General features: G+C 39.0%; 1 protein-coding gene across 1 annotated transcript in view; it reads left to right on the top strand.

The window, feature by feature from the left end:
• RASEF (RAS and EF-hand domain containing) overlaps positions 1 to 25,139 on the top strand; it is a 69,594-nt gene that overhangs the window by 21,984 nt on the left and 22,471 nt on the right. The window contains exons 2-9 of the mRNA XM_033122217.1: positions 7,656 to 7,802; positions 11,081 to 11,171; positions 13,322 to 13,417; positions 16,003 to 16,080; positions 18,242 to 18,357; positions 20,491 to 20,559; positions 22,217 to 22,301; positions 23,324 to 23,412. Coding sequence (XP_032978108.1) covers positions 7,656 to 7,802; positions 11,081 to 11,171; positions 13,322 to 13,417; positions 16,003 to 16,080; positions 18,242 to 18,357; positions 20,491 to 20,559; positions 22,217 to 22,301; positions 23,324 to 23,412 — 771 coding nt within the window. The remainder of the gene's footprint in view (positions 1 to 7,655; positions 7,803 to 11,080; positions 11,172 to 13,321; positions 13,418 to 16,002; positions 16,081 to 18,241; positions 18,358 to 20,490; positions 20,560 to 22,216; positions 22,302 to 23,323; positions 23,413 to 25,139) is intronic.

Genomic DNA, 25,139 nt, shown 5'->3' with positions numbered 1-25,139 from the left:
CTTTTCATGGCACAATATCTTATTTCTTATTAGTGCTGAATAATGTTTCCTTGTCTGGATGTACCATATTGTATCCATTCACTTGCTGAAAGATATTTTAGTTGCTTCCAAGTTTTGGCAATTATGAATAAAGCTTCTATAAACATCTCTGTGGGGTGGCTGGTTAGCCCAGCTGATTAGCTCAGTTGGTTAGAGCGCATGTTCTTAACAACAAGGTTGTGGGTTCAATTCCTGCATGGGAGGGTGGGCTGCACACCCTCCCCTCCCCACCCCCCCCACCCCCCTCCCGCAAGTAGATTGAACTTGGAGCTGAGTTGCGCCCTCCACAACTAGATTAAAGGACAATGACTTGAATTGGAGCTGATGGGTCCTGGAAAAAACACACTGTTACCCAATAAAAATTAAAACAAAAACCAAAAAAACATCTCTGTGTAGTTTTTGTGTGGACATAAAAGTTTTCATCTCCTGTGAGTAAGCGCCCAAGAGCACAATTGCTGGATGGTATGATATGGTAAGAGCATCTGTAGTTTTCTAAGAAACTGCTACACTGTCTTCCAAGGTGGCTGTACCATTGTGCAGTCCCACCAGTAATGAATGAGAGTTCCTATTGCTCCACATCCTTACCAGCATTTGGTGTTGTCAGTGTTGCAGATTTTGGCTATGTTAACACATGTATGAGTATAGTGATAATCTCATTGTTGTTTTAATTTGCATTTCCCTGATGACATGATCAAGCATTTTTTTATATGCTTGTTTGTCATTTGTGTATTTTTTTGTGTGTGTTTTAAGTGTCTGTAAAAGTCTTTGATCCATTTTTAAATTGGGTGGTTATTTTCTTATTGCTGAGTTTTAAGTATTTGTATATTTTGGATAACAGTCCTTTATCAGATGTGTCTTTGCAAATAGTTTCTCCCCGTCTGTGGCTTGTCTTATCATTCTCTTGACACGGTCTTTTGCAGAGCAGTTTTTGATTTTGATGAATCCACTTAATCAATTGTATGTTTCATACCTTTTGTGGTATACCTAAAAAGTCATCACCATCCTCAAGGTCATCTAGGTTTTCTCCTATGTTATATCCTAGGAGTTTTATAGTTTTGCACTTTATATTTAGGTTTGTGATCATTTTGAGTTCATTTTTGTGAACGGTGTAAGGTCTGTAATGTCTGTGTCTATATTCTTTCCTTTGCAAGTTGTTCTAGCCCCATTTGTTGAAAAGACTGTCTTTGCTCCACTGTATCCACCTTTGCTCCCTTGTCAAAGATTGATTGACTTTATTTATGTGGGTCTATTGCTGGGCTCTCTGTCCTGTTCCACTGATTGGTTTGTCTATACTACCAGGTTCTTAATTGTCTATAATTTTACACATTCTGTAATAGAGGAAAGTAGAAGTTAGTGAAAACTCCTGTAAATGGGGATAATTATGATGCACACTTGATCAGGTCATCTCTTTCTTTAAACTTTCTAGTGACTTCCCGCCCTCAAATAACTGCCCTCTCCTGTGTCTTTGCTGTGCTTTTAGGCTCTGTGCAGTCATTTGACGCCTGCTAACTTTTCCTGCCACATCCACATCGGTTGCTGCTGTTCCCTCCCCTACTCTGAGTTCTCCAGCCTCACCAGCTTCTTCCAGTCTCAGGAACTGCTGGCTCCTCTCCTGCCCCAAAGCCCCCAGCCTATGGTTATCCGTGCTTGGGACAGGTCAGCCCTCTCCCGCTTCCTGCTTTCTGCCTAGGTGACATGGAAACGTCCATACTCACCTTCTCTGTGCTGTCAGAGAATCTTGTATATAATCTTCATGGTGAGACTTATGAGGGAAGGAGCTTAGTTTCTTAGCATTTTACTTCCAGACTCTGACATGGTGCCCCTTGGATGGCATGGATGTTTAATTTCACATGCTCAGATATTAATTATCACATGCTCAGGTGCTCATAGTGTCAATTTTCTTATGACCGTCCCTAATGTAGAATGATGTAGACCTTGGCATTTAATACTGTTTGCTTTTGTTCTCAGAAAACTGTTTTGGGTTTTAGATCTATATAACTTATATTTTGAATAAATAAGTTAGCCTCCTATCTTAATGCTTAAATCAGCAAGACTTGGAATCCAAGGGACAATTTTCCTAACAACCTTCCTGGGTCACCATTTTCCTTAGTGTCGAGTAGTGTTGTCTGCTGTTGACTCTTTCCCAGACCAGAGGTGTTCAGACATTCTAAACACTGGCCTTCCTACATACATTACCAATATATGTGCTCTTCTAAGTAAAATGTCAGTCTAATGAAAATGTGGGACTTTTAAAAATCTTTACATCTGAAGTATACCTGTGTTTCTTCTAAGTTCATATAATATCCCTTTCTGCTTCAGTGGCACTATTTGCAACGTAAAATGCTTGTTTCCCAGGGATCAGTTTAAATTTTAAGATGTGATTTTTTTAAATCAGTAATTAACCATTACCGCAATCTTTCATGAAAACACTCTTGTAATTTATCAAACAAGAAGATGAGCAGGCTCAGAATTCACACATGTAAAATTGGTTGGTAATTCATGGGTGTATTTTTGTCTGTGTTTCATTTGACCCCTTTTCTTTAGACATAAATTAGATTATTTTAAGTGTTAGTGTCTCTCTCTGCATGGAAGCAGAAACTGTTTTTTGTCTTGGCTGACTAAAGCATATGACTTGACCCTTAATCTTTACCTGGTATTTGCCAAGCACACCTGTAAACAGGTCTACATGGTATTTGTGAATCCAGCTGTAATTGCCTTAGATGAGGCACTGAACTTATATTAAAAGTGCCTCAAGCCTTCTCACCACCGGGCGCCCTTTTCAGCACTCTCATGTGCCACACTAGGTCAGGCCCAGAAGAAAACAGCTGTGCGTGCAGCATTGTGCGGTCTCTGCTTGTTTAACCTTTGATGTGAGGAGCTAGGACACGGAGGAAGATGGTGACTACCCCACTCTCAGGAGTGGAACAAAAGATTGTCTTGGCAGCAAGTCTGCTGCATTGAAGAATCTACAGGTGTTTAGTTGCCTGTACAGGGCACAGCATTTCGTCTTACACTGAGGGACCAGGTATTATCTCTTGCTATGATAAAGTGTTTTTTGTTTTTGTTTTGTTTATTCCACCACGTGTGAAAATTGCCAAGTGCCTTATGTTGCAGTCTGTCACATAATCCAGATGGTTCTCTAGTTCCACAGATACAAACTAAATGAAGCACACAGGCAGACGGGGTGGGTTGGGGGCAGGGGTGTGCCTCACTATCTACGATAGTGCTTTCCCCAAATAGCTGTAGGTAAACCAAGTTTCATGAGATTATCTCATTTTAGTCATAGGTGTGCTTCGTTCTTTACATGAGTCCCTTTGTTATGTGTACTGGTTTTGTAGCAATAATTCATATCCTCTGCCAAAGTAGTTTTTACAAAAATCTTGGTACATCAAACTTTCTTAAATGGGGCCATGCACTTGGCACCCCTGAAAACCAGTTAAGCACTTACTTTTGACCTGAAGAGCTAGTTCCTCCCTCGAGAGCGGGGCTCTGGAGTCAGGTGGGCTAAGTTAGAATCCTGGCTCTGTTACCTGATGGCACTTACCTGTCTCTATCAGTTTTCTCCGTGGTGAATAGGATACTAGTGATAACTTCTTCATAGGGTTGTCATGAGGATTAAGTAATTCATACATGTAAATGCCGAATCACTGCCAGGACTACATATGTCAGGTGCTTAATAAATGTCTGCTTCAGTATATGAATGTTTCAGAATAGTCTTTTGTTCCCTTTAAATAGAGTGGGTGGTGGTGGGAAAGACTTAACCTGGTCAAAGAAGTCTTATTGCTTAGTTCCTATGAAGCTCTCATGGAAGTAATTTAATCTGGAAGAGAATGAAAGAAATCAGGAAACTATAATGCCAACTCTCTAAGCTCAAGCTGACTGTAAGAGAACTTCCAAACCTCACTGGCTTTATAAAGTACAAACTTATTTTCTTCTCACGTGTCAGACAGATCGATATAGCCAGGCAGCTCTCCCAAGCAGTTTCCCTCAGTGTCGTGATTCAGGCATCCAAGCACATGCCAGCTCTTGGTTTTGCCATACTGGAGTTCTTTACTTCAGCTCTGAAGATGAGGAAGAGAGAAAGGGAGGCAGAGAAGGAGAGGGGAGAGAGAGACAAGGGAAGGGGATGGGGGAGAGAGGGAGAAGGAGAGAAAATGAATGAATGAATGAATGAGAATGAATATGAACTAAAGCTCTTACAAAGGATTGTAAGTGCCAAGCATGGAAGTGGCAAATACACCCTTTCTGCTCTCATTCCATTGGTCAGAACTAGTCACATGGCTCCAGTCTACCTGCTGGGGGTTCTGGGAAGTCAGTTCTCCTTATGTGCCCTGTAGTAAGAAGCAGGATAGATGAGTATCCAGGTAGTCTCTGGCACAACAGTTAGCCATGTACATATTTTCTGCTAGTGGTGTACATTTTCTGTAATTAATCTATTTGTAAACTTCACTGTAAACTATTTCCGACATTCCGTATAATGCCAGAGGAACCAAGAGAATTTATAATTATGTTTCTTTCTTAGTTTAGAAATTTTCAGGGAATCAGGGAATCTACTGAGATATCTACTTCTGAACATTTTATTGCTGTGCAGTTGTCCAGTAAAGAAGGGCAGTGTCTTAATGTCCACCCATGACAGGCAGGTTCCTATTAATGACAAGGTTTTTATGCTTTGTATCCTGCTGGTGGTCAGTAAATGACAAAAGGCAAAGAAGTTAATGATCCTGTTGTGACTGAAATTACATGGGACAATCCAAGAGTAGAGATTTTATTTTACTGCTCTTTACCGTGTTTCCCCAAAAATAAGACCTAGCCAGACAATCAGCTCTAATGCGTCTTTTGGAACAAAAGTTAATTATAATAAAGTAAGACCGGGTCTTATATTAATTTTTGCTCCAAAAGACGCATTAGAGATGATTATCTGGGTAGGTCTTATTTTCGGGGAAACGCGGTAATAAACATGGCTCACTATTGCTACTAGTATTTGTACTCAGCTCTGAGGGGAGGGATGATGGCAGCTGTCTGTGTCTTATATCATCAAGTAAGTGACTTGCTTCTGCAGGTTTATTTATAATATTTCACTTGAGCAGCTCTTTTGAATCATAATTGGCCTATGCGCAGATTGAATAGTTTACTTATAAGAGCAAACCTGGGGGATTTTATAGCTACATGGACATACCTTGGGGCTGTGCTTCAATAAGCTTCCGGGTTAATATATACCTCACATTTTGCAATGCTTCATAGTTCTGTGGACTGATTTTGAATCCTGTTTCTTCCGCCAAGGTTCAGGTACTTAACACAATTGGGAAGCAGTATAATGGAACGGTTGACCATGTGGTCTCCAGCATCAGACTGAGTCTGGATCCCAACTCCGTCACCCAGTCACTATGTGACCTTGGCCACTTTCATTGTTAGCTACGGTTGCCTAGGTATTTCTGGTAACAAATACCAGACTGGGTGGCTTCTGTTGTATCAACAGAAATGTGTTTTCTCACATTTCTAGAGGCTGAAAATCTGAGATCAGGGTATTGGTTGGGTTGGTTCTTCTGAGGCCTCTCTCCTTGGCTTGTAGATGGCCTCCTTCTCCCTGTGTCGTCACATGGTTTTTCCTCTGTGCATGTTTGTGTTTGAATTCCCTCTTCATATAAGGATACTAGTCATATTGGATCAGGGCCCTTTCTAATGACCTGTCCAAATACAGTCACATTGTGAGGTACTGGGGTTAGGACTTCAGCATATGAATTTTGGGAGGATGCGATTCAGCCCATGATGGGCACTTAGCTCTGTCTGATCTGCAAAATGGGTTTGTGAAAGTACTTTGTAGGGTTGTTGTAAGTATTCAAAGATATTGTGCAAATACATTGCTCAGCATAATACCTAGTACATAGTGAGCACTCTCTAAGTAGAACTATTTTTATTACAATAATAAATCTTATACCTAGCTGTGTCACATATCCCAACTGGGAGATGATTGTATGCACAGCCTTTTAATTATTGAGGAGTGGGATTATTGCAATCTTTCTTGTACCCTCACAACATTGGAACAGGCTGCCTTCAACAGGGCAGAAGCCCAGGAGTTGTGATCAAGTGGATGGGTATGGATTTTGTGCCAAAGATTTCTGAGTGGTCTTCTTTGGCTGTCATTCTGGTGTCATTAGGCACCATAGATGGCTGTGAAATGCTCTCAGATGTCCTGAGTCCTTCAATGACCTGCTTCAAAGTTTTACCAGAACTAGATAAGCACCTGGAGAAGAGCAATCTATGTGAGGGGCAAGAATCAGAAGGACTTTTTGCATTGTCCAGGAGTAACTATAAAATCATAGCAATAGATCACTGAATGTAAGAATTATCCAAGTACTGGAGATGATTTTTAAGTAATGCAGTGTGTAAAAGCAGTTAGCATTCCGCTGATTGTTTCTATCCAAACAGTTCTAGACTTGAGAATTGGTAGAATTCTGTAATGCCGATACAATGGTAAATTATCATCTCAGGCCCAAATAAGTGCCTGTTATCTAAATTCCTGGCATTTCTTCTTTCAACTGATATAAATATTCTTTGGTTTTTAAAAAAGTGCTGTTACTGTCACAACACAGTCACAGCTTGTGTTAACCATTAGCAAGCATGGCTCCCCACTAGGGTCAGAAGAAGGAAGTTTGGATTTCAAGGATTCTGATGGAGTAAGCTGTCCAAAGAGGACAATATAGCTGTCAATCAAGAGGAGCTTTGGATGTGGTGGGAGAGTCATGAGGTTATTACATCCCACACCGTGAGAGCATGCATTGATGGCAGTTGAGTTCTAGAGGCACATCATTTGTAGTTCACACTAGATCCACGTAGTGCATCGGTTCCTAAACTTGAGTCAAGGGCACTGTTAGTCAGCTGCCCAGTCTTATCAGCTTTTCTTTTGAAATGATTGTGAAATATTTGTCTTTTAATAAAAGTTATTAAATAACGAGTAGGAGGGATGTCACATACAAATACATATACAAATATGAATTCATGTGAAGTAATTTTTAACTGACTAAAATAATAGGAATACCTACTCTTATGGTCATAAATTCTAAATATGTCTTTATTAAGGATTGGTGGAACATAGAATTAAGTAATTGGTTTTATGTTACCTAACTTTTTTTCCTATAAGTCTATTCACCTTTCTTTTAAAGAAAAAAAAAAATAAAACACCCAGCAGTGACAATAAAAAATGCTTCCCTATCAAGCCCTTTAAATGCAGTTCAATTGCCCTCACAGGCGTCCATCTTCTAATATGAAATCATCACATTGTACACCTTTAAAAAAATCACACTGTGCAACCTAAATATATGTAATTTTTATTTGTCAGCCTTACCTCAATAAAACTGGAAAAACAATAAGTTGCTGTTCCATTGTAAAAAAAATGTAGCGAGAATAATGCAACAGTATCTCTGACTGCTGTTGTTTCCCTTCATATAGGTCATTCTATTATTGCTGCTTTTTTCTTCCTTAGTTCTTTACTTATATGTCTCTTCCCTAAAAGTGTTCCAAAAATTTGCCTTTTTTTCACTTGGTTCAATTAGTTTTATTTATTTATTTATTTATTTATTTATTTATTTATTTATTTATTTATTTATTTATTTTTGCAGGAAAGAGCAAGTTAGTACCTTGTATCAAAATATCAACCTTGTGGAACCAAGACTGATTCAGCCATATGAACATGTTATAAAGAACTTCATCCGTGAGATCAAACTTCAAAGCACAGAAATGGAAAACCTGGCCATTGCAGTGAAGAGGTATTGAAGTCCTTCCTTTCTAAGTGGCACATGGGGTCCTTTCACTGGCTCTGACCCCGGGGCGGGAGCACATGGACTGAACTGCATTATCACAGTGTGACATGGGAAGACTTCCTGATCCTCAGGACTCTGGAGCTTTGTAAAAAAGCCAGCATGAGGGAAGTTGAGTCAGGCAGTACTTCATAGGGTCAGTCAGCAATCCAGCAGCAGGTCACCGTGATCCTATCACATAAAGTTCAAGGCCAAAGATTCCACACAGAACACTTCAGAGAGATTTGTTATCTTCTATCTAGCCACTTGAAACAAATGGGAAACTTTTCATTCAGAGAGGCAAGCAGGGCTCCATTTGAAGCCTGGCCTTGTCACTGACAGACATGTGACTTTGGGCAGGTTACTTAATCTCCCTGAGTCTCAGCTTCTGCATCTGTCCAGTGAAGCTGTCAGTATTCATCTCCTCAGGGGCTGAGACTTAATGGATGTCATCGTGGGTAATGCCCTTCCCACTGAGCCGACCAAGTGGTGGGCGCTCAGCGGTGCATCTTTCCCTCTCTCTAGCCCTCCTCACCTGGCCTGAACTGAAAGCCTAAAAGCTGTTTAGCCCTGACTGTCATACAGCCAGTTTGTGTAAGGCATAGTTGGCTTATACAGGATATCCTACTGATTTTAACAGCAACCCAGTGCAAAAGAAGAATTATATGTGTTACAATCCAAATATCAGCCACTTTGCTTCCTGGAAAGGTCACACTCCTTTGTCATATGTTGGGAAAGAGGGCATTTTGTTTGTCACAATTCCTGATTTTTCCCACAGAGGCTTCTCGCTGCCATGTGTTCCTCCAGCAGATCCCAGCATGCTGCTCACGCTAGTCTCTGCCCAGAACTTGTAAATGGCCCTTTGATAGCATAATCCCGTGTCTCCCCTACCCCCCCACCCTGCCCCCAGTCTCCATGGGGGACAGGCAAGGGTTGCTCCTCTGTTCTATTCTTTTCCTCAACATGGTGATGAAACTATCTTTGAAGTAACCAAAGCAAATTAAAATGTAGAAGAGAAATTGTTTTAAAACGTCGATGCGAAGTAGGCCTATTTTTATAGTCCCAGAGTCATGCAAGAGTTGAATTACTCATAGGGGGTTTCTTACAAACATTTTCACTTTCTGACTCTAACCTTTTCCCTCACGTTTGCCTGCTATAGGCTTTCAGTGGGATAGTAGAGTGTTTCTCGGAACTCCAAAGTTTGTACAGCATTGTGGAGTGTGGATCAGAGCCCCAGAATGGCCTCCTTTGAGAGGTGACGACAAGAGACACATACTGAATTTTTAGAGAGTCCAGTGGATATCTGGTAAAGTAGACAAACCCTCATGTACACACACAGGTACACATGTGCAGACCTACACAATGATATGTGGGACACACACACACGCACACGACCACTATGGATAGTATTAATATCATGTAAACGCATAAGGGAAATGAAGAATGGCATTCTTTGTGTTCTTGTCACCAGCCAGGTTGCTCTGCAGCTGTGGACTGACTATGTTACATTGTGTTGAGCTATGTTGGTGCATCTCCTCTCCTGGCTTCTGTGCCCTCTGGGTGGGATCCAAAGTCAGGCTCTGTGCTGAGCTCCGGGCCTCGTAAAGTCCCCTCACTCAGCTACCACAGACCTCACTGAAGCATGGAAATGATGACTGTGACCGTTTACTTAACATCCTAGCTAAGGACCATTCATCCTCTCCTCTATTTTTTGGTTGGGGAAGGTCTCAGTCTTTTCACTCTGCACTTGGACCGGAAGAATGGGCACCTAATGTCCTGGTAGGAGCCCTGGACTGGGTTAAAGTGGACACACCCAAAACGCTAGACATTTTACTAGGAATTAGGAACTCCCACAGTGAGTACTGTGTCGTTACAGACTAACCAACCAAGAAACAAAATTGTTGCTCAGAAGCGAGAAAGGCAGAAGGAACACGTTTAGGAGCAGTCCCAGGTGCCCAGATGTTTGGGACTGGATGTCTAGAAGAACTGGTTTGAAAAACTGGTCATAACAAAGGGAGAAATGGATATGGGGCTTAGCTATTTACAGTCTCACAGTTCACTAAACAAACAAACAAAACCTAGGTTTCAAATAACAAATATTTATAAACAAACTACAACTAGCTGACTTTCCATCCATTGTCAACATGACCTTGGGCAGGCTCTAAGGGGAGGAGGGAGTAAATAGGAGCAGAAATTAGCAGTAAAGTCACTCAAAATTTTACTGTGGGGTCTTACCCCACCCCTCAATGCTTGTTTGGAAGTTTACTAGAAATTAAACTAAATGCATGAACAAATTGTGTTGTGAGGGAGTAAATAAGTTAAAAGCAGGTAGGATGGTACAGCAGAAGTCATCACAGTAGAAGAGGGAGGTCTACTTAGGTCCTGTTGTCTAGTTGTTATTAATAGCATGTTATCGATCCAAGTCAACGGACTCTCCAAATCTCATGGTGGCTGCTTTCAAGTCACTTATAATCTAGTCGCGTGGGCAAGATGTATGGGTCTGAAAATGTAGGTAATTGGACATACAGCTGAGATAGAACAAAAATAATTTTTTTAAGGCTTAATCTGAATCTTCAACCATTGTAAAGTGACAGATGTCTCCAGACTAGACAATTGCTAAATAAAGCTATCTTGAAACTCTTATCAATGAAATTTTCCCATTTCTAACTTTTTTGGAAAATCAATATGCTCTGCCTCCATAGAAATGTAATATATTGATTACATCAGTAAAAGAAACAGAAATTTCTGAAGGGTAACTGTATCTCTATTCTAGAACTTTAAGGAACTTAAAGTCAGTAATAATTGTTGCGATCCCTGTTTTCTTTCCTTCTAACTGCAGCACATTAGGTGTGTTTCACAGAATGTAATTTCAAAGTTATATCTAACTGTATCTTTGCCATAGACTTTTTTTTTGTCCAGGGTTGTAGCTCAGTCATGGCAGCAAAAAGGATTTTTATAACAGCCTACCAGTGATTTGGTATCTTTTCTGTTCTTTGCCACAATCTAGTTTAATTCCATTCTATCCAATCTATTCCATTTATTCAATATCTGGTTTTAATGTCCTTTTATACCCAAATGGTCAAATTGCTGATCTCATTTTATTATGTGGAAGGAAAAAGAAATATTATTTTAAATGGTGTGTTTCTCCTCATTTGTAATATAAAGGGCTTCAAATAGAGTCGAAGTTTTCTCTTCATGTTACCAGTTCAAGAATGTTAAGAAAAGGTGTGCATCCTCTTGAATTTCAGAGCCCAGGACAAGGCAGCCATGCAGCTGAGTGAGTTGGAAGAGGAAATGGATCAGAGGATTCAGGCTGCAGAACACAAGACGCGGAAAGATGTGAGTGTGTGGTTTTCATTCATGCAGTGACTCCTCATGGAGCCTCTTTCATGGACTGGGCTCTTGGGTGCAGCAAGTCCAGGCTCTCAACAGCATCTCTCAATTAGGGCGTTCTGAGCGGTGGTAGTTTCCGAGGGTAAAGAGCAAGAACAATAATAAACAAGTAGTCAAATAAATAAAGCGGATAACTTCAGATAGTGACAGGTGTAGTAAAGAAACAGTGTGTGTGATAGACAGCATCTGGGAGAGGGGGCGGCTTCAGGTTGGCAGGTGTGGGCCTTCTTTGTGGACCTTCCATGGCAGCTGAGGCCTGAGGGAGAAGGCCTCGCTCAAGTATCACACGCCACTGTCTTAGTGCCCATGTTTACTACCAACTGTAAGTCTAGATTACAGTGAAATTAAAATTCTGTCTGCAAACATTGGTGTTTTATAGTGGAACATAAATGATGAATAAAAGTATATTCCATATATACTTTTATTTATCATTATAGAAACTCTTAGAGCTGAAAGTTGGACACTGCCTTCAGTGATTTCCATAGGAGAAATAATTATCTTCTTTCCTTATAAAACCTATTTGGGTGATGAATGTTTACCGGAAAAAGAAAACAGACATATTTCTTGGAGTAGCAAGTGTTAGGTTCCATATTTTTTTTGAAAAACATTCCATTTTTTCCTATTCATTTGTCCTGTTAACTCCGAGAGGCAGCAAAATAGAGTGAGAAGGGCCTGAGTGTTGGCATTTGATAGACCTTAGTTTTCTTCCTGGCTCTGCCCTTGTCTGTGTTAGGTGGTGCTGGAGAAATGACCTGACCTGTCCGTCTTTGTTGTTCCATCTTTAGAATGGGGTAATGCCACCTACCTACCTGCTTTCATGGGGACTAAGCCTGATGGTCTCTGTGAGTGCCCAGCGCTGTGCCTGAGGTGTGGTGGGTGCACCGTGGCTGTTGCCGTCCTGCTCTTTGCTGTTGCTCTGTGTACTTTTTAAAAATTTATTTTTAAATTGTAGTTGACATACTGTTCTGTGTGCTTTGTGTCTTTTCATATTCTTCACTTTATTTTACCACATATATGCCTCTGGGTCTCTTGGTTGTCTTACCTCTTAATAACAAGTTTAATAACTATTTGGATGTCACATTCAACAGAGTGAATGATTCAGAGTCTATGGTCCAGCTTTAGTGCGATGGATATCCCATTCTTCTGTTAGCACTTTATTTTTTGTAATCTAGAAAGAGTAGTCATATTTTTCCTGCCTTTTGTTTCTCTATTTATTTAATCTGTGCACTCATTCATTCATGAAACATTTACCAAGCACAGATGTTATTCTGTCATCAAACCTCATTGCTTCTTCCAGCTAAGTACTTCCCAGATTTGTTATTGGTAATGAAGTTCTTACAACTTCATATTTTGTTATTTATAAAATCGTCCTCGGTTTCCTTTGCTCTGGTACAAGGGTGCAAAATATATAGCCTCCACAGCATCATTTCTGTATTTTATAGCAGTGGCATATGTGGCCAGTCGGTTGCTGCATGGTTTTGGTCTCTGAAACCTCAGCAAGCCACTGCCAACTGAGCAGCTTTGGCACTGGAATGACACCAGTGTGCCAGCTCATTCTACTGTCCACCACATGCCCTTCTAAGCACAGTCTCTCTGGAATAGCACATCCAGGCTAATGGATGATTTTTCCTGTGAGTAGAAATTTGCAGATGATGTGATTGGAATTCAGATGAGGTGTCAGCTCTTGGAAAAAAGGGTAAACCCACCACGCCTTCCCAGTCCTGATGATATGATAGGATTCAGGCAAGCACTGGGGCCCTTGGCTGTGCCACATCTGCCAATTAATTAAAGCAGTAATTAATTAGATTAGCGCATTGATGTGCTACGACCCTCTATCACTATCAATGTGGGTAATAGTCTTAGAGGTACCGCTCCAGGTGATGTGTGTGTTTGCAGTGGGATTTGCAGTTTTTTTCACTTTCGTAGGTTTCAGTTCCAGGAGTGCCATACATCTACAGTCATGTGGTTTACTTCCGCCCTCCCTTCTTGCCCTCCCTCTGTGGGAGACTTGGGATCAGCCTTAGTTTGACCCAAAGCGTTTCTCACCTATGGGGTTTTGAAGAACCTGTTTAAATCATCAATTTTTTTTCTTTTAGGAAAAACGAAAAGCTGAGGAAGCTCTCAGTGACCTCAGACGTCAATATGAAACAGAAGTAGGAGATCTACATGTGACGATAAAGAAACTCAAAAAGGTAGGTATGTGACAGCTAGACTTTTAGGAATAGCCTCAGGATAGCAGTGTGTCTGAGTCATTAGTGTTGAAAAACATTTGGAATCATATTGAAGCAGCAGATGGAATCAGATTTCAGAATCAAATTGGACTCCTTGGCAAGATTTCTTTTTTAGGAGTCCCTGATTACCTTTTCTGTTTTCAAAGGCACCTGTCTTTTGCATAGATCTAATAAATATTTCTGATCCCTGAACGGTTGTCCATCAAACCCGTTTTCTTTCCTTAGTCTTCACCAACCAAGTGCCCTCAATTCCCATGAGTCCAATGGACTATCTGCCTGTGACAACAGGGGCACTGTTTTTCTTGGTCATGTGTCCCTTAATCCCTATCCTTAGCTTACTGTTAAATACATGGTATGTATCCAGTGACTATTTAGTAAATGAAATGAATATTCCTCTTCTATGTAGAAAGTTCAGATCTAGGGGACTCTGATCAGTAAGAGTTGGGAGAAAGTTGTTGAAGTGTGAGCAAAGGCTTGAATGCATTTTGCCTTTTGCTCTATTTGGTTCCTAATGAGCAGGGTACATTTCACTCAGTGGTGGCTGGTAGACGTTTAACAACTGGCTCTGGAGAGGGGAGGAGGGGAAGGAAGAGACTGGTAGGATTTGCCAATTCCCATGGTTTAAATGCTCCCACCATTACCAATTTCAGGCTACCGAGTTGACATCACTGAATGCAGAGGTTGGGAAGAGGTTCTTTAAAAAGGCTCTTACATGCTGGGACTTATTGGCGCATGCACAGTACTGGACCAACTTCTTGCATATGGATTGTCTCCATGAAAAAATGGAAACATCTTGGCTAAAATGAATACTTAAAAAATAATCATCCCTGAAAGTGGCATTGTGAATTTTGGCACATCACTTTGCTTCTCTTTCTAGTGTTTATATTCAATAAGATTAAGTGACGATTAACTCTATCCTGTGGACTATTGTAATTTGAATCTCTGAAATTACTAAGAATTCTTTCCAGTAGCCTTGGAAAATTTATTACCAATGTCAACCTTGTATTTAATTTGCAAAGGTCATTAGATCATATATATGATGCCTGTAGTACAGAATTTGAATGGACCAATCCCTTGCCAGAGTCACAGCTTCTCCTAGTCACTGCCCTCACTTATTTTCATGTTCCCAAATCTTTAGACTAAGAGAATTTATGCAAGAAATGACAGATACAGAGAATTTATGCAAGAAATGACAGATTTCTTGCCCTGATACAGCATATGATGAAGACCAAATAGGCAGTGAACAGTAAGAGTCAGGAGTGATGAGACCTGAGTCCTTAACGAGACTATGCCAATTTCTGCCTGTAACACCTGGGGTGATTGGCTTCATCTTTCTTATTTTTCAGTTTCTCATCTGTAAAATGTGATTAATAATGTGGTGTCCTGCCTAACCATAAAAACTGATATTTTATTGATTTGTAGTCTATTAAGTTCTTTTTCATGATTGAAAAAATATAAATCTTAAACTTTTTCTTTTTTTTAAATGTAGGTATAAATATCCTGTTTTTATAGATGAGGACACTAAATTACAGAAAGATTAAATAACTTATTCAAAGTCAGAGTAAGTTAAAGGCTGTCAGAACTGTAGAAGAATTTACAAAGTTGTTATAATTGCCATTCCTTATGCCACTGATTCGGAGAAACTCATTTTGCCCACAGTTTTTCTTCTCTGAAATTGGTATGCATCTTAAAATCAATGGCTCTTCTCAGTTACAATCAAACATGTGACAGTCATGACATAGTTGTGTAAATACCTTCAGTTGATGCTCTCCAGCAAGATGAAGGAAGGGAGTCCAGTGTCAAAGTATTTAGACTTCGATGTGATGAAATAAGGCAAACATTTTGATCAGCGCATAAATATGCAATTAATGGACACCCACAAATCCTCACATTTCTTGCGAGATGTCAGCTATTTTTAGGGAAGACATTTTTGTTGTTCATGTTATAAATGCTCCTGAGCCAGTTTAGTCTGTAAATACTAACGAGTCAACCAGCAAGTAAAGCTCATGTGTGTATCCATGTAATTTTCTGTGCGTGTGTCTCTAGCTTCATACTATACTTAAATTTGTATTGGTTCCAGTCATTTAATAAATATTTCCTGAAATCACTGGGCACATAGGTGAATCTGACACTAACTCTGCTCTTAAAAGTCTTAGACTCCAGTAGGAGAGTAGGACATTCATAAATACAGGATAGAAAGTATTAAGTGCAGATAAAGTTCTAGGTAAATATAAAGGTCAGACTCCTATGCAATGTACCTGAAAAGCAAGGATTGGGTTGCTTAACAGTTGGTTTCCAGAAAGGACTCTTCAATTGTTTCAAAGGAAATTTCTTAAAAAATTAACTCCCCTTTATAAATGTTGAAATTATTTAAAGCAATTTTTATATCCTTATGGATTATATGTAGTTTAATGACTTACAAAGTTGTATAATGTTGAAAATTAAAGACGTCTAGAATTCCCATTTCCATATGCAAGGATGTTCCTGAACTTACTGAATCAATCGAAGTAAGTTTGTAAATGTACAACTTTTATTTGCACTTTCAGCTAGAAGAACAATCAAAACACGTAAGTCAAAAAGAAGATGTGGCTGCATTAAAAAAACAAATCTACGATTTATCAATGGTAAGAATCCCTTTTCACTTACAGAACTACATTTTCTGTTAGACTGCTATTTCCTAAACATAATTATTTCAGTGTTCCAGGAGGAGACGCTTAAAGAGAAATTAAAGTTTAAAGATAAATTAATAGTGTAGTTGGAAAAAGTCTTTGAAATACCTTCAACCAAAGGTATTATTTATACAGGCTTTTTCCCTCAATGATACCTCATCTGTTGTGAATGCTTATATTTATTTTTTATTCAAAGCAATAATGGCCAGGCCATTAAACATTCAATAGTTAACTCTGAATTCTTGTAACATCAACTCTGGTCTGTATCCCTGGCTTTGTAAGATTCTGAGATATTATTACCCTACCCTTCCTCCAATTTTCCTCTTTCTGTCCCTTTTCCATCTTCTGTTTACCATATCTTTAGTCTTTCTATTGCCAATGCTGATACCATTTACATGTTTTGTTATCAGGTTTTCTTTATTTTGTTTTTAGGTTTGACTCTAGAAGTTGGAAGCCAATAATGAACATTTCCTTTATTATGACTCTAAATATTCTCACTACAGTTCCAAGAAGTGAACTAGCATGAGCTAGAATTGCATTTCTTTCTCTCCAGCCATTATCCTTGTGCCACTCAAAAGAGAAGGTGCCTAGCCTCAGAGTCAAATGTATCCCCTTTATGCACCAGTTCCACGTTTGACACATCTTAGTTGGCTTTGTATTTGGATCATGACTTTCTTGTAGAGTGGCTTGTTTTTCTTGGATTTCTTGGTTGAGTTTTTGGTTCCTTGTTGTAAAAAGAAGCTCTGCCATCTTCATGATATCACTGATACCTTACAACTTCCCATTCTTCCCTGTGCATGGATTTGTTTTTGTTCTCCTTAATAAATAGTAATTTTGGGGCCCACAGCATTTCAGTTCTTATTGAAATTACTTTTGTTTTTGGAATGACTTTTTTGAACTTACTACACATATGTCACCTTGGAATTTCTGATCATTTTAGGTAGCTGGTGTATGATTCCTGTGCAGCTAGGTAAATAGATCTGTTTACTTCAAGGCCGCCTCCTCTGTGTGTGAAGCTGGCTGTCAGACAGGGGGACCCTGGTTACCAGAATGATTGGGGCATGGATATTCAGAAAAGCTTTAGCTTTCCGTATAGGCGTCATTTAGCCCTTTTTTTAAAAAGACAAGCCCTGTCTCATTGCCCTTGAAATCAACTCTGGCTATCTGCTGTTCTTTCCTAGGGTAAGAGCAGACATGGGGTTAATATACAAATTTAATATCAATTTTCAGCTCTACTCTCACTCTCTGGGCTTCTACCTGCCGACCTGCATCTTCTTTGTTTTACAGCAGAACCTTCAACACACATCTTCTGGACCTCCTTTTCCCCTATTTTCTTCCTTTGTCAGCACATTTCCACCCAGTTTCCATTTTCTAGAAATGTTTAACTCACTAGACTGCAGATGAGCCCCTCTTCTTTTAACTTTTATTGCTTTATTTCTTTTGGCATTTCGTATTAATGGTGTCTCAAAAAGGAAGGAAGACACATTCATGTGCTCAGTCCACCATCTTGAACTGGAAGCCTCCAATGAATGTTTTTTTAGAAAAATTTATTAAATATTTAAAAATTCTTTTAAAAAATCCTTAGAAAATTCTAAATCTTTTAGAATTTCTAAAAGTTTTTAGATATTTCCTAACCACACTGGTTTATTTTTAAGTGCAAAACTTAGGTGATAGGATTTATTGTAAAAAGTAGCCAGTCTGCCTGGTAATAGGTACAAAATATTTATCTGTACAAAATTTAACTCTACAAAATATTTATCAGTAGTTTCATAGCTCTCGTTAAGTAAAACAGATTTTTAAATGTTTGGTCTCAGTTAATTTGCCAATAATATGTCAAAATACATAATGATAAACTCTTGAGTATTGGAGTTTGGCACCAAATGTCAAGTATTAAAAAAAAAAAAAAAAGAACAGTTTTGAGGATTTAGATTTTTGACACTTTAATACTTTACAGTAATTTCAAATACCTTAAATTGATAATTCTTTGAATACCAAGAGTTGGAGAATCAGGGAAGGATGAGGGTGATGTGTGGAAAAGATGCTCTGTACTTTGCTTCATTTCTCCCAAGTGAAAGAAATTTTGAATCTAATGAGCTGCAACATTCCTTTTCTCTAGGAAAATCAGAAAGTTAAGAAAGATCTTTTAGAAGCACAGACAAGCATAGCCTTTCTTCAGAGTGAATTAGATGCTTTGAAAAGTGATTATGCTGATCAGAGTCTGAATTGTGAAAGGTATGAAACTTCAGGTTATTTTTTAGTTTGAATGAAATGTTTATTTGCGTAACCATCTCTGGGAATGAACTTCAGTTATGTAATAATAAAGGTTTATTTATTAACTTTACTAATATATTCTTTGTTTTCTAAATATTTTACTTTTAGAGTCAGATTTCCGAGTGGTTTGTATTTTTAATTTTTTTAAAGACTAATTAGTTTAATTGTTGACTAGGTAGAGCAATGCAGGGCTTAATAAATGTTTGAATTAACTGGGAACAGAAGAATATACCAAAAGTATCAAGTGCCAGTGCTAATTAAAGTACTTTGAAGATAGGAATGTTGGCCCTACTATGTAAAAAAGAGAAAAGTAGACAGCTTAGGCAAGTAATTTTCTTTTGCTGTTTTAGTTTTGCAGTATGGTATTAATAACATAAGAACTAACATAGACGTGTTTACATACATGTTTATATATAGATAGATATGTAAAAATGCATATATGTGCAAATATAAAATATATACATATTTGCATATAAATGTATATGTGTACGTATAAGCATATGAAATGTATATACGAGTATATGTATATATACACATATGTGTGGGAAAATACCTTGGGAAAATATTTTGTTTTTTTGTTTGTTTGCAAACTTTAGTCAGAATCAAGGTCCTGTAATGGAAAGCAGTAAAACATTTATTAAGTATTTACTATAGATATGTCCCTGAGCTACATAAGGAGTTATATGCGTGGAGTATATAAAAAAGAAAAGATGTGGTCTCTGCTCTTGAGAACTTCACATTTAGTTGAGGAATATAAAAAGCTAAAATACAACAGAGTAGATAGAAGAGCTGAATAGTGTCAGGCACAGTACCTCCAGCAGTGCCACAGGTTGTTGCCCTTTGATGGTATACAGTTTGTTCTGTTAGTTCAGAGGTGAAGAACTTTCCTAAAAAGCAGACACTTGAGGTGACCGTGGGAGGAAGGATAGGTTTATGTTGATCAAGGGGAGCAGAGACAACATCAGCAAGTATCGCAGGTAGCATTGCCATCTGCCAGGCCTGGTCCTTAGTATTTTACTGGTATTAACTCATTCAGTCCAGAGAATATCCTAGGAGATAGGGACTTTCCTTACCTCCATTTCACAGATGGGAAAAGAGAGTCCAGAGATGTTCAAGGTGAGGCAGTCACCAAAGCAGGGGCAAGAACATAGAGACAGATAAGACTGGTTTGAGAAACAGTGGTCAGACCACTGGACAGAAAAAAGACTATTTTGAATAGAAAAGTAAAAGTTAAAAAAATAAAAAGTTTAAAAGCTAGCTTAAGGCTACAATGTAAGCACCCTGAATGTTTGGCTAAGGAACTTAAATTACTATGGAAAATTGAGAAGCTTTTAGTCTTCTCAAGAGAGTGAAAGGATAGGTTATTGTGGACAAAATTGGATAGCCTGAGAGTTTTGGAAACTGGTAATGGGGTTTGTATGCTTAGAAATGAGGCTGATGTAGAATAGGGGCTGGAAGTGAGTGGTTAATGTTCAGAGTGGACATTTTGAGGAGTAGGCCAGGGCTTCCTAAAAAAGCATCAGAGGAATTGGTGTGTGTGTGAGTTCATAGCCAACGGAGAAAGCCTGGCCTTATGGATTCCCATGGTTCAGGGCGAGGAAGGGAGGGAGAGCAGGAGTAGAGGCAAAGCAAGGAGAGGAGAAGGAATCAGAAGAAAGGAGAAAATAGCTGCGTTGGGATTGTATAAGGATTGGAATGAGCAGAGAAAGGTCAGAAGTGAGAGCAAATTGGATTGAAGGGACTGGTAATGTGACTACCTTGGGCGAGGAACTTGGCAGAAGGTCAGTGGTTCATTTCTAGTGAGGAGCAGAGCCAGGTCAGAGGTGTAGGGATGGAAAAGCTGGTGGGTGCTGAGGGAAGGATAAGGGGAGCAGAGCTTGCACAGGAAGCAGAGGGCATGGGTGTGTCTGTGGAGTCCCAGGAGGAGAGGAGGCTGCTGAGGGCACAGAGAAACCGAGTAGGAACATGGGTGAGAGCAACCGTGGCTAAGGACACATGTCTTTGAAAAGGTGGAAAAGAGTCTGGAAGGGTACGTATGGGTAAGGCGGGACTGAACACCTGATTCTCATTCAAACATAAAATATAATTTTACAGGGATCTGGAAATAATCCGAGAGTACACGGAAGATCGAAATAGTCTTGAGAGACAAATTGAAATACTCCAGTAAGTCCTCATATAAAATGCTCAATACATTTACATTTTACTTATTTTTTGTTAATAAAACATGTGCCACATAAACCACGAGGTGCTGTATTCTAAAGACTGGTTCGCAGGTCCACGTGGTGTTTCTTCTCGCTGTGCAGCAATTAGCACATCCACTTAGCTTCCTGATGTTTCTAATCCTAAATAAACTATTCAAATCCAAGGACTAGAGTAAAAATTCTCAAAAAGTCTTCAGAAGTCAGGTGATGCGTCCAGTGTGGCTTTATTATACCTCAGTAAAGAATAACGGCCCTACCTTTAACTAACGACCTTCTCTGCAGCTCAGCACACTGAGAGGTTGTCAGGCATCACATGTGTGCATGTCACGGCACCAGGCACACACGATCATTCTTTTGCTATTTATTGTGCCTGGTTAGAGGTATATTTTTCTTAGGTGTTTTATTTTTTTAAACCCTATTGGAAATACTACACCTCCTCTATCAACTTCACAACTGACTTGCAGTAATTCTGGCCTCTGAGGCCCTTCCTCCCCGATCCTCCCCTCTTCCTCCGTTTCTCTGTTTTGTACCCATTCAGTATTTTCCGCTGTTTTCACTTCCCCCAAATGAAGTAAGATCAGGCCCTGACAAAATTTTTTTCCACCATTTTTGAATGCTCATTAAGTCTCACCTGGGGCAATTGTAGAGTTGATGTATTACCACAATCCTGTTCATTCACTTATTTATCCATTCAGCAGTTTTTCACCCAGTTTCTTTTATGGGTCAGGTATGCCGTGAGCTGAGGATAGAGTGGCAAGCAGGGAAAAAAGCCTCTCTCTTTATGGAGATAGTCTAGGGAAAGAAGACAGAAATTGATCAATAATTACAGAAATAAATATAAAATCCCAAATGAAAGAGGTGGGACAAAAGAAAAGGGTGTATCTTCTAAGGGTATATAGTAAAGAGCTTCGGTCTAACCAGGATGGTCCAAAGCGTTCTGGAAGCAATGAGTGAGATGAGCTAGAAGGACGAATAAGCCTTCAGTAGGGAAAGACTAGCCCCTCTCTAAGACAGAGGCTCTGTTATTATCCTCATTTTATAGATGTTGCTGAGGCGCTGACAGGTTAAATAACTCCCGTAAGTCATGTGGAAAGGATGTGCCTGAGTTGGTATTTGAACCCAGAGTCAACATTGGAGCTTAACTGGTACACGATGGTGCCTGGTGGGACAGCACCAGGCCAGGAGTAGGATGCAGGAGTAGCCAGGAGAAAAGTGTGGTATAACACACCACATCCACAACCAGGGTGGGGATGTGTGCAAGGGCATAGAGAGTGGCGTGTGGGGTTGTCTGGGTCCAGGCATTGAGGGATCAGAGACCTGCATCAAACCTATTCAAATGGTGGAGCTACCTGAAGGAAGAGTGGTTCTGTAGCACAACTAATTCCTTCCTAAAATGCCTTGAGACCTTTAAAGAGAGGTGATACATCCATTAAGTTGTAGTTCTAGCAATGCTTTATGATCTCAGTTTATGAGGTGTGAAGGGAAGTGGTAGAAAGTTGTAAGAGGGGGAAAGTAGTAATTCCACATTCTGAACATCGCAGCCTAAAAGGAAGGGTGAGATTTACCCCCAGTAGTACTTTTCTGTATTGATTAATTTATTTAATGTATTTATTCTGTAGAACAGCTAACAGGAAACTGCATGACAGTAATGACGGCCTAAGGAGTGCCCTCGAAAACACTTACAGCAAGTTCAACAAATCCTTGGTATGCCATAGAATTTTGTAATGCATTTTGTTCTGTCTGTGGTAGAATATTTTGATGAAAATCTTGTATATTCTTAGAGGAGAACTTATAATCATGAGAAGCTATTTCATATAATAAAAGGAGGCAGCATTTTCCCAAATGTAAAAAAAATTCCTCTGAGGAAATAAACACCTAGCTGTTAACCAACTCTTTGTTAGATATTCTAGGAAACCAGAGAAATATGTGTAAGGTGTGACCTGGGTCTTGGATGAGTTTATAAGGTCGTAAGGGTCTAAGATATGCACAGATAGCAATAATAAAAGAAAACGTGGGCAATCCTGTGGAGGCATAAATGAAATATTGCCCAGTAGAGAAGAGGGAGAAGGTGCTTCTGGCTGAGGAGTGTGTTTACACACATTGAGTATTCTTCATGGTAGTGACATATCAGAGTGGAGGCCTTGGATTTTAAACCCTCCTACAGAAACAAGCTAAGCCCCGTTTGGAATTTTGAGGACCTTCCCCAGACTATATGTGCTAGAATAGAAAGCCGCTTCTCCTACTTTTGGGATCAACTTTAAGCTTGGTGTTCCAGTGCCATAGCTTTGGGTATGGACAGGTCAGTCACTAAGTGAAATTAGGGTTTGAGAAGAGACTAATCAAAAGAAGTTGGGGTTGCACGGTCCTGACAGATCTGGGGAACCAGGTGCCGCTTTATAGCTTATACAGTAGGGTTTGGACTTAAGACACGATGAGGAGAGTACTGTAGGCAGTTATTGCAATTTTCCCCTGGGTTTCTGTGCTCACAGATACTCATGTAGCATACCAAACTTTTAATTACATGAGGTGTTAACTAGTGCGCCACAGAGCTGACTCTGGGTAGTAAACACACAATACAGTATATAGATGCTGTGTTATAGAAATGTACACTTGAAACCTATATAATTTTAGTAAACAGTGTCACCCAATACATTTAATAATTAAAAATATATATAACTGAAAAAAATGTGTACATGGAATAACAAAACAATACTTATGTATTACAGCGTGTAAATAATATATCACCAGGGAATACAATTTCTAGGAGCAGTCCCAAATTTAATGGTCATTCTCCTCAACCTCTGGGCTATGACAGGTATGTTAACACCTATTTACTTTCTGTTTGAATTCTAGATCAAAGTTAAAAGGATAGTAAATTTTCTTAGAGGTAAATTAAAAGAATACAATATATTTTGGGCACTAATTTCTATTTCTACTTTTACTTTAAATTCCTGAAACATGAAGTACGTAAAGATTAAAGTAAAAATATTTCAGAGACTGCAAAGTGATTTCCTTAATTTAGGATGTTATCTTGACTTGGTTTTATGTATTCTCACCTTTACCTCATCCCTAATCATGTCTTGTTTCTTAGAAGTGAATTCAGAGGAGTTTCAGAGAAACCAGTTAAACTACATACAGTATATGATGTTTAGACTCTTGGCATGATCTGTAAATGTTTAATAGCTCAGCATAATATGTAAGCTATGTTCAAGGAAGAGGAAACTTTCAAAACAAATAGAAATATACCTAGTAGATGTTTATGAGCTACTGTATTAATGGAGTCACAGAGGCTTACCAGAAGTGAAAATTTGGCTCTACTCCTAATCAAATGAAGTGGAACACTGGCCCTGCTGTAACTTGAGATCTAGCAATAAAAACTGAAAGATTACATGTGTGTACACAAGTGTGTACATATTCCTGTGTCCAGTGTTGCTACTTTAAAAATTACTTTTGGAGTATGTCAAAGTTTGAAAGTAGAAGTGAACGCAGAATCTACAGGTTTCCAGGCATCCATTTCTGATGTGACTTTCCAATGCATGTTCATTCCCTTTTCATTTGGGAACCTTTAGTCTAAAGATTAATGTGCTTAATAATCTGGTGATAGCAAAATGGTCAGGTCCCCTTTCGGGAAGGTCTGTGACCAAGGCTTATTGGTGATCACTTTTAAGAAAATTCTGTCCACGTATCTGGTGTTTTTGTTGTTCACTGATTTGTGAAATAAAAACTTGTAATGGTTTATTGATTTATAGGCAACTGACTGCTCTGTTATTGGGAAATAGAGATTGCTTTTCTTAAATGTGTGGGAGTGATGCCATTTTTCTGGACTGATATTTCAGGTCAATTCTAAGCACACAGGGAAAAGATACACAACTGAAAATTATTTCAGAAATTTTACCATGATTCATTTTTGAAAAGAGTAGACACTATGCATAAGGCTCATAAGTACTGGACTAAGAGTTCCTCAGCAATAGGGCCGAAGGGACAAAGTCATCATATACCAGTGATTCAGAGTGACAGGCATGTATGACTCATGCTCATCACCTTGATCAGTAACTAGAAAGACACTGTGGTCCAGACCGACTTTCCTTTTTGAGGTGTCATTAGTTCAATACAAGAAGCTAACATTTTATTTTCTTCTTAATGCTAATATAAAAACTTAAAAGCATATTGTAAATTCAATTTCATTGCTTTTGTGGCCTTATTAGATTTTAACTTGTATATTTGTTATAGTTTTGTGTGTTTTATAAAAACTCTAACGAAAATATAACTTACTTTATATTTTTACATACTTAATTGTAATGAAAAGGAAGATATTCTTTGGGTAGGTAAGAACAGTTTGCTTTTAAAAGGGTATGTATATAAGTTCAGTTTGAGAAAGTCTGATCTATACTTATAGTTTTAATTTAGAGTCTGTATATTCATGGAGGTGATTTCTCAATTCAAGGTTTTACTTCTACTTCACTCCTTATCAAAAATGCAAATAGGTTTGAAAAAATAAAGTCTGACCAATAGTGACATGGAGCTGAAATAGTTTGTATTATA

The sequence above is a fragment of the Rhinolophus ferrumequinum genome, chromosome 12 (assembly GCF_004115265.2).
Source record: "Rhinolophus ferrumequinum isolate MPI-CBG mRhiFer1 chromosome 12, mRhiFer1_v1.p, whole genome shotgun sequence".
NCBI lineage: Eukaryota > Metazoa > Chordata > Mammalia > Chiroptera > Rhinolophidae > Rhinolophus > Rhinolophus ferrumequinum.
The sequence above is the reverse complement of the archived record's forward strand: the minus strand, read 5'-3'. Positions and strand labels throughout refer to the sequence as shown.